This window comes from Poecilia reticulata, linkage group LG1, assembly GCF_000633615.1.
Source record: "Poecilia reticulata strain Guanapo linkage group LG1, Guppy_female_1.0+MT, whole genome shotgun sequence".
Classification (NCBI taxonomy): Eukaryota; Metazoa; Chordata; class Actinopteri; order Cyprinodontiformes; family Poeciliidae; genus Poecilia; species Poecilia reticulata.
The window spans coordinates 14,090,763-14,104,092 of NC_024331.1; the positions used below are offsets into that span (position 1 = coordinate 14,090,763).

Consider the following 13,330-nt stretch of genomic DNA (forward strand, 5'->3'; position numbering starts at 1 on the left):
CGTAAGTTACGATATTGCTCGGATTTTACGGCGCCACCTTACGTCCCTGAACTTCACATTTTAACGGAAAAAAAGAGCAACGCGACTTGGATGTAACGAGTAACGCGACAGTTTTGTAGAAATGTAGTGAAGTAGAAAGTACAGATACTTACTGTAAAATGTAGTGGAGTAAAAGTAGAAAGTATCCATTATTAAATCTACTTAAGTAAAGTACAGATACACGAAAATTTTACTTAAGTACAGTAACTTCCCACCACTGGGTTCAGATTTAGACACGACTGTCCATTAACAATCATTTCAGAAAACCAGAGCTTTGGAAATTCATGCATTTATGTATGAATGCACTTGTGATTGAATGTGTGGTGGCTGCGGTGGTTGTAAATTGATCCCTCCTACTCTCCCCTGGTTCGCTGCGCAGAGGAGGGGTGAGGAGGAGGAGGAAAAAGAGGAGGAGGAGGGAACCGGAGCAGGAAGGAAGACGGGCAGGCAGGCAGGCGGTGAATGCTAACAAGCTCCGCTGTAACCATAAAGCTCCGTAGGCTCGGGTTTGACCAAACATATGGGATTGAAAAGGACCGACGAGCGCTAATTGAGTCCTAATATGCGCCAGTGCCGCGTTCACCCTGTGCGCGTGCAACAGCCTCGCGGCCGTCGGCACCTTTGATCTGGAAAAACCGTCTTTTCTTTTTTCTCCTGCTGAGTGAAATGTATCGAGATTGCACGGGATTCACGTTCTGACAATGGAGATTGAAAATATCGTGGCCAACACGGTTCTCCTGAAGGCGAGGGAAGGTAAGTGTCCGAAACGGAACCCCCCTCTCAAATAAACCTGAGTCTATTTTTTTTCCCCCCATCCGAACATGTACGACATGAGGAGAGCCAGAGCCTTCCACAAGGCTGTCCTCCTTGTAGGATTTATGCTTTCTCAGTCCCCCCCATCACTGCGCAGTGCTCTGTCTCCAGGCAAACCTCTTCAGATGAAATCATCTGCTTGTGCACTGGGGGAAGCACTTTGTGTTTGTCAGCCAGGTTATTGAACATAAGGCCCAGAAAGGCTGGAGACGAACAGCGCAGGGAGTGTTTTGCAGCATCGCGTTGCATTGGAGGGTGTCGAGCAAATTTTTTTACTCAAGGACCTGTGCTTATTTACGATGACATAACCCCATGTAATGGTGCTCAAATGAAAGGTTGCAGGGCGTGGAGACATTTGGCTGCTGCGTGAGCTGCCTGTCTTACCTTTCTTTATTGTTTAAACCTTAATTAGGAAGCCAGGGTGAACGGAGGGGTGTTTTTGCCGCAGACATATATTTCGCTGCAATGCTGCTGATTAGGAAATGGGAATACAGCGAGAACTTTCCATGCAGAGGAAAGAGGACTTCGGTGGTGCAGCAGCTTATCTGTATGCAAAAATCCCACTGTTTTTTTTTTTTTTTTTACAGGGGACCGTTTCACCGGACTGTGTCCCAATGGTCTTCGTGTGCATATTCAGAGGCCTTCAGTGCTTCATTTACCTTGTCATGATTTCACGACCAAACGCAAACAGCGCTGTTAAAATGGATTACACAGCAGCAGTGGATAGGTTTTAACTGGGCCCTGTTTTCTTCACATGGCAGCATTTTTTTTTCTTCTTCTTCTCTTTTTTCCCCATGTCGTTAAAAGCTGCTTGGACCTGACATCAGTGGCTCAATACTTGCCAGAGAACACAGTCTTCTATCTGTAGTGGCTCTCAAAAGGCCTTTCAGGGATAAAAGTGAGTGTATTCAGAGTTTGGACCATAATGTAATGCAGGTAAAGCTGGAAGATGTAAATGTTTAGCTGATGGTATTTAATAACATGCATGTTACAGAACCTGCTATGTTCCGTTTGGACATTATTATTTTAATCAGCTAAGGTTTCACAGTATTAAGGTTGCTCAAGATCCTAATCAGGTTTTTAAAAGCCTTATGTTTTTTTTTTTTTTTTTTTTTTAGCTGCACCTAGAAATTGGCTGATGACCAAAACTGGACGATTTTTCAGCTTGACTGCCCAGTCAGGAACTGAATAATCACACTTTTTTTTCTGATCACTGAACTCATAGTAATTGTCTAATTAATATATCTCAGTCTTCTCAACCACATGTGGTATATAATGTTAATTAGGTCATCTGCAGATGCAAACTCTGGGCCACCATGACTCTGCTACAGCTGCACAATTTTAGGGAAATGGCAAAAATGGCATTATTTATATACTCCTGGGAGTATTGCTGCCATCAGTGGGAGCAATACTCACAGTATAAGGGTGGCACCAGACTCACAGCAGATCTTAAAAAAAGAGAAGTTTCATTAAAGTGTTTTTTTTTTTTGTTTCTTAAGATATTCAGTATTGAGAAATCTGCTGTTTTTCAAATATGGGTAATTTATCTCTCGCTAGCAACAAGGATACATAAACTTCGTTGACGGTCTTCCGGGATATCACTTTATTCTTTCTTTTAAGTACTTTTTTCTTTTTCTCTTCCGAGAAAGCAGTGCTTAAACCAGCACACTAATGCTTTTGAAGAGGCTGTAGTGAAAACAATATCTATCTGAGTGGAGCACAGTTGTTTAGCCTAGATGCAAAATAGTGTGAATAGGCAGATGTGTTGGTTCATCAGGTCCAAGCGGCTCGCGCTCATGGACAGAGGGGTTTATCAATACCTTAAGAGGTGTAGCATAACCCTCTTCGGTGTGGAAGTTTTCAGTGTTGGAAGAAGACTCGGAGTTGGTTGTTTTTTTTTCCAATAATGTGAATATGTTTGCTACAGATTCAAGTCGATTGTTCTTTCAAGTTGCTACAATTTGTATAGTGGCACTTTGGGGGGAACAGGTCATTCTGCTCCTTCATCATTTTGTAGTTTTGTGATTTTGGTCATACCTGACCTTTTGGATTGAAAAGGGAGCCATCTGTCACAGGAAGACAGTTCGTACCCATCTTGGGTGTGTCTCCTTTAGTTGTGAAGAGAGTCGTCTTAAGCAGCTAACAGGAAGGCTGAATGTATAACTCTGAACAAATTGGCTGCAGTTTGTTCCTTTGAGCTTTAGACCTCTGGCTGTGCAGCATGCTAGATTCAGGAGTGTTTTCAGTCTTTACAAAACAATCTCTGAGGTGAAAGTTTTGCCCCTGTCCAAAGTTTCACCCTTAGACTGAATTTTACAACCAGAACAGCAAGTTAATTGAGACTTTTTATGTTTATTATGTGAAACAATCAAATTCATCTTAGAATGAAACGTGCTTGGTTCAGAACATATGATTTGCTTTTTAACAACTATTATTTTGTCACTTTCTTTAATTTGATGTAAATATAACTACATATATCTAGAGATATTTACTCAAAAGCAAACTTCAGACATTTTTCGCCACAAAAATCTTCCTTTTTTATAACAAATGTGCAAACTCTTAAGTTAAGGATCTAATTTAAAAATATATTTCTTGTAAAAAAAAATCTGACTGAGCAAGTCAAAAAGATGTATAATTTTGTGCTTATGGTTTTTAACAAAATTATGTTTTACTTTTAATTTTTTTCATTCCATATGGCACAAAGTTTGAACATCACTGGTTTAGTGGTTCCCCAGTTGGAATTGTGGGGAGGCGTCATTCGCTTCAGACATCAAAGTAAACAAGTAATAGTAAAATATGTTCATGCTACAAATTTTTCAACAGACAAACTGTTGAAAATAATAATAAAAAAAGATATTTTTAATACTATTTCGGTTGTATAGTAATCTCTCTTTAATGGGATTACTAACTACTTATTTACTTAATGGATAATCTGGGTCTCTGCCATTATTATTCTGGTCAGAGTAGCAGAAACTAAAAATCAGAAATCAGCCACTGATCTCTGTTGCATCTTTACTCGTTGCATCAGAAGTGTTCAAATGGCCACCGGCATCAGAGTCGTCTCCGCTCTTTAAATATGACTTCATACAGGAAAGACTGTCTCTCTGGTTCATTCAAGGATTAAAAAGCTTCTGTTTCTTCACCTTCATAATTTACAGCAACACATCTTGGCAAAACAGATTTAGTTTGTTTTTTTTCTTAAAGCTGCGAGCAGTGGGTCGAAGCCACAGAGTATGCAACAGTCTAACATGCAGATGTGTCCTTGAGCAAGTCAACTCTCAGACGTCATTAAAAGCATAAAAAGTTAGTTTGTTTGTTCTAAAACATCCTCACAGGCCCAGTTGGTTTCAATGAGCATCTCGGTCTCAGAATATAATCTCACCTCCTCTTAGTTTCTAAATACTATTTATTACACATTCTTTAAGGTTTGGTGTTTGGCATTGGAACTTGAAATGCCGACAGGAAGTGGGACTGGAGCTACATCATTTAAATGCGGACTTACTATGACTGCAGACTTGACATTCCTGGATGTGGCAGTTTTTTTGTTTTGTTTTCCAGGACATTTCTGTTATGGACCAAAAGTTAAAACAATGTTCACATTTCTGCAAACACAGAAGAGCTCTCCGCTTCAGTATTGCGTGGCAAATGTCCTCCTGCCCTTTGAACAGATTTTATTTTTTTTGTTCATCCTCCTTTACTCGGATGCATATTAATAAAATTCCGCACAACCAGCTGCCCTTGAGGTTTTCTGATTGGTAAATGCGTTTCACATGTGGCTAATATAATCTCAGCATAAATAAAACTGTTCACTGAAGGCCTTAGATCTGGAGAGCTATAGATAATACACCAAGGAACAGTCAAACTGCCCAATGAAACCCAGTGTTCAGGTGGGAGAATCTATTGACAAGATGAACTTTGCAAACTTGACCTCTGTGGAAGAGTAATAAGAATAAGTCCATTGTTGAAAGGAAGTTACAAGAACATAAGGCAATCCTAGGTGCAAAATATGTGATACTGAGGCATAAGTAAATTTTTCAGCAAGGCAACACCCTTTAATATGCATCCAGAGCCACAATGAAAGGATTTGGATCAACGCATATTGATATGCTGGAGTGGTCCAGTCAAAGTCCAGATCTAACTCCAGCTGATATTCTGTGGAAAACTTGAAAATGGATAATCATTGATTTTTCTCTTTCCAAAATCTATTTATGTGAAGAATGGGTGAAACTTGCCGTCGGTGATCAAAGCTGGTTGAGACAAAGCTTTCAGCTGTAACTGCACTGAAAGTGGAATGAATATAAATAAGTCAGTTTTTTTTTTAACCAGGGGAATATAAATATATATATGGGCCACCCAAAACCTCAAAGTGCATTGAACTTTGTAGATGTAGCGTGTCAAAAAGTCTTAGGTTGTGTGAATACCGTTTCCCTGCAAATACTCAGAACTCATCAGGTATTGTCTGAGTCAGCAGCGGTATCTCATTATAAACTATGTTGTGTTTAGTGCTCATTTACTAGTTAAAAAAATGTTTGTGACTTTGTAGCGTACTGGCAGTACTAATGCATTCGTTAGCAGCTCTTCACAGTAAACGCTATTTAAAAAGCACTTAATCATTTGGAGACAACGTTATCAGAGCCCATCCTGCAGGCTCCACTGTTTACAACACTTCATAGCATATTAGTTGGCAGAGTACCCTGTTAAAGAGTCGTTCTGGAGCAGATGGTCATGTTAAGTGTGCTGAAAAATTGTGTTTACTCATGGGCTGTAAAACACTGGGCCTACATTACATTAATTGCTTTTGTTCAGACTTTTTCCCTCTGCCTTGTCTGAGACCGTTTCTAAAATCACATCTATTGCTTATGTAAGGTAGGAAACTTACAAACTAGCCAATTATATTGTTTTAACTAAAAATGCCGTTGTGTGTGCCTGCGAGGAAATGAAGCACTGCATGCAGAAAAGTTTTGAGACATGCCATCCTCTAAGACGGCCTGGAAAAGTAAACGTATGCGAACCCCTTTGTCACCAATGAAGGAAATTTTTAAAAACTAATGAAAAATCCAACCATGCATTGCCATTTAAATGAATATTTATGATTAGTTTAAAATATCAAATAATACACAACACTACTTTTAACCCTTTTATGCATGATTTATGATCTCTTGTGTCAGGATTTTTTTAAATAATAATTTGTTTTTATTTAATTTTTTTTGTGATCAATTGTAATTTTCTCCAAATACAAAGTTGAAGCTTGTTTGAAAAAATACATCATTAGTATTGTTCTTTAGGGGTTATCTGATGTTGCAATATTTTTTTTCTACCATCTACAGTAGAAGGAGGGACCGGGTCGGTTGGCGTGCTTTTTTGTCTGTCGGCCATATTGGATTTGACAAAAATAATTTCTTGCATTTTCAGCTGATGGCCAGTAGTTGATGGTGTATTTTATGATGCATTAGTGTCCACTTCAATGATCTGTGTGCATTTATAACATAAAAATCCACAAGAAGCACAAGAACAGGGCTTTTATACAGCTGTCCTCTGTACTGACCACTATGCATGAAAGGGTTAATTTAACACCAGGCTTCCAGACAATATGTTTGCATATTTCAATCTGTCCATTAGCTTCAAAATAGTTTGTACTGGCTCTGGTGACATGGTTTTCTGCTGGCTTTTTCATCGTGGAATCAAACAAAGCAAAGCCGAGGATCGTGTGTGTTTGCTTTTTAGAAAACTTGATCTCAGTCCTCTTAATACGGCTTAAAATAACATCTTCTGTGAATTTGGTGACTTTTGAGTGGTATCTTACATGTCCCGTTTAGTTGTGTGTGTGTGTGTGTGTGTGTGTGTGTGTGATTTAGTCGGTTTTTGTTCAAGTCTAGAAAAAAGCCAGTCCTTTCAGAGCTGGTGTTCACAAGTTGCATTTGGATGAGTGTTTTAAATATAGAGGCCACGACCACTTATGGCAGTGACAGGGTTTTTAAGAAAGTACGAGCTGTTCGGACAAGGGGGGAAAAAAAAATTTGGTTGGAATCTGAACACGTGTTGTGGCAGGATGGAGCGTGTTGATGTAGTTGACATTTTATCGGTGATCTCAAGGAAAAAGTAATTGTAACAATCCCAACCGAACTATGAGAAAAGAACACAAACATTTTTGTTTATTGTTGGTAAACCTAGGATTCATGACGGTTTAGAAAGTTTTCAACATCATGAATTACAAGCCATCATTATCACAATAAATCACAATTCTTATCACTCATCTTTTCCCCTGTTTTGATCAACAGTATGGTAATTTCATATTTTCTGTGTCTTTTAGCTATTGTAGGTTTTGAATGATCAGTTTCTACTCTGAAGAGTAACTTCTTCATTCAAAGTGATATTTTAGGATTTTATTTACGTCCTGATGGCTGTGGATTTACAGATTTCTTTGCTTTGTTAGTTTTGAGAGATGATGTGCTACAGCAGCTGCTATTGTTGGGTTTTGTTCCTTCAAGATTTGTCTTTACTTGTTGAATTTTCTGTAGATTATAGTCATTATAATGCAGTTTCCTTGTTTAAATGAAACGATCACAACCTTGGAGAATCCTGACCAGAGACTTCCCTCTTGTCCTCTTGTCCTCTTGTCTCATATTCTTGTCCTCTTGTCTCATATTAGTGAGAGAAGACTTCAGTCTGTTTAAAAATTAATTTGATATTCCCTTTTATATAGCTTATAGATACTCTGTGTAGGGTATAAAGTGTAGTTGCAGTGACATAATACCAGTAGTATGATGTCATGTTGAATTTTGCGGTGAATATTATCAACATGATTTACCCTCATTTTCCTGACTGTCTTTTTTATCTTCAACATCATCAAAACTTTGGCATCCTGGCCACAAAAAATAAACTTTAACAAGCCAAAAATAATATTGACTTGCTAAATTTGCATGCATGGCACTTGAAATAAAATCCTATCTTCAGCAGTTCTTTAGAATTGTATTGGTTGCATTAACATTGTGATGATGTTGATTGCAGTTCAATATATTGTGCTGCTCGACACACAGTCATCTTTTACAGTTTTGTTGCTGGGATTCATCTCCTCCCCCTCACTCAGTTGTGTCAAACGGTTGAAATCTGTTTAAATATTATGTAATATTTCACCTGAAATATTTTAGTGTCACAAATATTGTATCCAAGCAAATCTTTCAGATATTGAAGTTGTCCTCATTACCGTCTCTCGATATATTGTGCAACACAAATTGGTAAATATTTCATTAATTGTAATAATTTGAATAGTTTTTCTCCACACCTGTTACTTTAGAAATGGCAAACAGTTTTTGACATGATGCGTTTTTTGTGATCGTTTGAAGTTGGACACAAGGGACAAAGTTGAATAGCTGGCCAACTCGGCGGTGTTTGGCCTAGAAATATGTCTGCAGGAGGTGGAGAGTAGCAAAAGAAACAGAAAAGATCTGATGCAGAATCTGACAGGTCCATCATTCTTCAGTTGTTATTAGATACCCCTTCTGTCTAAAGTGCAGCCTGGGGGGCATTTGCAGGCCTATAAATGACCTTGTGAAACCCCCAACCACAATTCAAAAATGGTACAAATTTGAACACTTATAAGGTGCCATACTTAACAACTAATGAAAATCTGCAACTACTTGTCCTTCAGCATTTTTTTGGTTGACACCAGGTGACCAGGTGACGTTCAGTGATTTATAAACTAACAGTATTTTAGAGTCTATATTCTGAGCTACAGGAAGTCACCATTATAGGGACTCTAGACCTGGGGTGATGTGCTCCGTCTTCCTGGTTTTAGTCAGAACATGTGCCGCAGTGTTCTGGATCAACTGCAGCTGTCTGATAACTGACTTCTTAGGCAGACCAGTGAGGACATTGATCTATAATTGTTGCATCAGTTAAGAACGTGTTAATGCTGGACACGTTCTCCCAGTGAAAGAAGGTCGACTTTGTAACCATCTTTATGTATCTCTGAAGGTTCAGGTCTGAGTCCATTTCTGCTTTTAGCTGTAATAACTGAACCTTTGTGGTGACTTTGATTTTTCCTCTTGAGGTGCAATGATAATAACTTCAGCTTTGTTTATGTTCAACTGGAGAACTTCTGGCACAACCAGAACTTTGTTAGAACATTGATTTGCTCTAAGCATCTTAGTGCTTGGATGAGTTCGGAGTCACCTGGTGACATTGTAATGTAAAGTTGTGTATCATCTGTTTTGCTATGCTAACTTAGCTTATTGGCTAACTTAGCTTATTGATTGTCAGCTGCGCTAGTTAGCTGACCCCAGGGCCAAACCTTGGGGTATCCCTTATAAAATGTTTGTCCGGTACAACGCAAGAAATGTCCCAGTTTTTAGTCCCAGTTTCACTGGGCCCAGTGAATTACTGTGCTAGAGTCCAACCCATCTCTCCCTTTGCTTCCGTAGTATTTCACAGTCAACAGTGTCAAATGCTGTACTGAAGTCCAACAGAACCAACACGTGGTTCTTCTACAGTCTGTATTTATGTGGATGTTATTGAATTTTGACGAGGGCAGTCTCAGTACCGCGGTGAGCACAGAAAGTGGACTAAAAGACGTCAAAGTGGTTGATCATCGTGGTTGAAAAACAGCTTTTCAGTCACTTTGCCAAATAACTCAAAGTTGTAGATTGTTGAGAATGTTTTTTTTTATCATCAGTGGCATAAAAACTGTTGTTTTTAAAACCTCAGGGGAAACATCTGATAAGAGGGATGAGCTTATCTGTAATTTTTGTTTTAGCATTATACTCACTACACACATTACATTAAACACTGTTGGCAGCAAATGCCAAGTATATAGCAGCTCATCTGGTGAATAAATATAAAGCAGTGTTTTAGCAACAACTGAGGCTGTATAATAAAAAATAAAAGTAACAATTAAGCTCTGTCCTTTTTATTATGTACAAATAGGATGCACTGAAGCAAAAAAGTGCCACAGGCTGAAAGGAAAAAAACTTTAGCTTATAAGTGATTATAAAAAGGCAAATGATTCAATGTGAAAACTTTAAACCTTGTTTGCATCTGACTTTGTTGTCAGCACAACTTTAAAAATTGGTTCATTTAAAGAATTTTTCTAAAGGACATGATATTTACTGTCAAACAGCAGTGTTACTGTACTTCCACAGTTGTTTTAAAGGTGTTAACAAGTATTCATGCACATATTCAGACATTTAGGTCACTATAGTTTGTTTTACACATTGTATTAAATTAAATCTTGGTCAGGTGTAGTCATCTTCATGAAAACCGGAATGTGGTTAATCCATCGATTACACTAACCCAGCAAAGTTGAGTCCGGTAATCCTTGTTCAACAAATTTCTTTATGCAATTGAAGCTGGATGTTTACAGAAGAACAGTGCAGGTGTTAAAGGGACACACCTCTGTTGTTGGGGCTATAAATCCTTTGTGCGTCCTGCCTCTTGGCCACCAGCCTTCAAATTGCAGGCTAGCAGGTCTCTCAAAGCCCTGGTGAGCGTTCATGTGTGACGTTAGCCGGCGTAGCTTTATTAGCTTTGCGGTTGTCGCTGGGCAAACACTTGTTGTCATCACTCTGGGGTGTTTCCTCCAGCTGAAGCTCGTAAAACACATCGCTTTGTGACGGTCCCTTGATGTGGGACTCATTTTACATTTATAACACCCACAAATGGGCCATGTGGGGAGAGAGACGCGCTGTGTTGCATGCTCAGCTCCGCTGCATGCCACTCGCTGTGTATGTGTTTAGCTGGGTCGTTAAAACGTGACGAGGCACTTTTTTGAAGCACCACAAGAATATAGGGATAGTTAAACCAGCTGTCTTGTTAAATGCAGAATAACGCCTAACAAGACGGCCGTGAAGCTGTTTTTATCAATGTACAGTGCCTTGCAAAAGTATTCATACCCATTTTTCTTCAGCTACAAACTTTACTGTTTGTTTTTTTTAATCATTATTCTAATTTCATCAGATTTTTCCCACAGTCTGGAAAAGTCTGGAACCTGCCCTCAGCTTTCTTGGTCTGCTTTAGTGAAGGAAATTAATTCCTGCTTTAATTTCTTATAATAGCACGAAAAGCATCATAAGTTACCTGATTAGTAGACAGAACCCCATCTGTGTGTAATTTAATCTTGGTATATATGAAGATGTTTTCTATGAAGGCCTCAGCAGTTTGTAGAACTTTAGTGAACAAAACGCATTAAGATGACAAAATGTGACAAAGTCCAAGGGGAATGAATAACTCTGCAAGTGCTTTACAACCACAAGTTTACCCCAAGCTAAAGTTGTTTTTCTTTAATGGAAATCTTGTCGTAAATGTGCTGAACGTCAGAGGTTCCTCCTGGTTTTTTGACTTTTCCTCTGGTAACATTCCCAGAATCACCATTTCTGCGTCTGCCCTTGGTGTTTCATGTCAGTCCACCCTTCAGGGTGACCTGGCGTCCTGTCTTATCAGAGATAATTGCGTGTGCGTAATAAGTGCTGCGTGTTCCAGCCTCAAGGCCTCGGTGATCGTCTTCCTGCTCCTTCAGCCCGGCCATGAAATCGACCGAAGGGCCCTTCATCAGAGGGACAGCTGGAGATAACTTGCATCCAACCCTTCTTTCATTTTTGCCCTTTTAGACCCACAGAGTCAGTCTGTGTCTCAAGTTTAGTCTCACAGTGTTCCCTCGTCCAGCCGTCCCTCCCCCCGTCTCCCACGGGACTCTGGGAAAACAGGGGTTGGTTTTCAAGCGAGATCTCGCCTCTGTTTGATGGAATATGTCGAGTTCAGAGAGAGATGGTGCGGAGGAAGGAAGGTCTTGCAAAACCCACACAGCAGCGCACTGCTGGAAACGAGAGCAAAAGCACACGTTTGTGTTGAGGCCCTGTGTGTGTGTGTGTGTGTGTGTGTGTGTGTGTGTGGGTGTGTGTGGGTGTGTGTGCGTGTGTGTGTCATTCTGCTCATGTGAAAAACGGCGAGTCCTACCTCATGTGAGACCCAGCGCCATGTCCTGTCCTGCCTTTCTCCTCAATGCCGCAATGCTGTTCACAGTTTGGTGTGTGACCCACACTTTCTCCCATGACCATAAGGCGCTGGAGGAAAATCTGTCTGTAAAAAGAATTAACGAAGGCATGACGAGAGGGGAGCAGTTTATAATGGCAGCAAGAGGGAGGTGAGGATTACAGTTGCACATTTCTCCTGATGTGCGTCTTTGAGCGCGTGCTTACAGACGGATTACGTTATGCAAACACCGGGCCTTGGCTTGGAAAAGGCGACGAAGTCCGACTCAGCTAATGTTTTTCCTATTAGGGGGTTACACCAGTCAATCACGCACTGTAAGGTGGAGTGGCTGGAAAAACAGCCAGCAGTTCATTTGTTACCACCACTCTCCATTGTGCCTGTGTGTGTGCGTGTGTGTGCTAAGCTCATTTTACAATGGAGCCAACAGTGGCTGACCATCTCTTTGCTTCCTACCACTTTATCGTTGTGTTTCTGTGAGAGTACTGCAGCTGTTGGATCTCCACCTACAGACTCAGAACTATTCATACCCCTGACAGATAAAGGTTTTAAAGTAACAGGTTTCCTTTAGCTGGAGTCGATACTGAAGCTTTGGAGCGGCCCAGAAGGAGTCCTGACTTGAATCTGGTAGTGAGTGCTGAAGATTAGGGCGATGACCTTGAGGTTTTCCAACTTAAGACTTTGAGCTTATTGCAATTATGTGTTTATTACATGCAAAGAAGAGGTCAGCTACTACGAAAAAATGATTTGATTGTTTTATTACCAAGACAGCCTTTTTAAATAATTTTATAAGAAGGACATATGTAACTCTTTCAACATATTTCACATTCTAGTCATTTCATTCCGATATTTATACTCCTTGTACTTTGCTCTGTTAGCATTTGGGAAATTCCTGTCTTCTTCCCAATCATAAACAAACTTCTTACATGAATAAAAATAGCTGTAGCTAATAACTGTCAGGGTTATGAATTATTGCGAGCCTAACTCTATATTCAGTCCGCAATGCAACTCTCGCCGGCACAGAGTTGTGACTGTGAATATCTTGGCAAACAAACATGCTGGTAAACACTGCTATCAGTGTTTTTGGAAAGTTGGAAAAGTAGTTAAGTTTGTAATTTAAGTTACGTCACAACATGTTTGGATTTGTAGAAATGCAGTTTATATTTCTCTCTAACTCCCATGATTGAGGCTTTGTCAGTGTTTTTATTTTTACCAAACATTGCTTCTTTTAGACGAGAATTTCCAGAATTTGAGAAGGAATGCGTGCAAACGTGGCGTTTCTCCTCTAGCTCCAGGAAAATAGTTTAGTTTTTGCTCCATGAAGATTTTTTTGTTTTGAAATTAAAACAAGCCGGGGGAAAAAGAAAGATTGACCACTGCTTTGGGTGCTAAGTAAAATCTTAAGACATTTTACTACTTTAAAAACAGAATACACATGCTTTTCTTTAATGTTTTTAATGACGGGTGTGTCAGACATCACTCATATACCAGTATTATA

The 13,330-nt window shown here is 39.6% G+C and overlaps 1 protein-coding gene across 2 annotated transcripts in view; it reads left to right on the forward strand.

The window, feature by feature from the left end:
- The first annotated feature begins 443 nt into the window (after positions 1-443).
- The window catches only part of grk4 (G protein-coupled receptor kinase 4), a 56,431-nt gene continuing 43,544 nt past the window's right edge, over positions 444-13,330 (forward strand). For both annotated transcript variants that reach the window (XM_008408554.2, XM_008408546.2), the window contains exon 1: positions 444-792. In XM_008408554.2, coding sequence (XP_008406776.1) covers positions 741-792 — 52 coding nt within the window. In that variant the 5' untranslated portion in view covers positions 444-740. The remainder of the gene's footprint in view (positions 793-13,330) is intronic.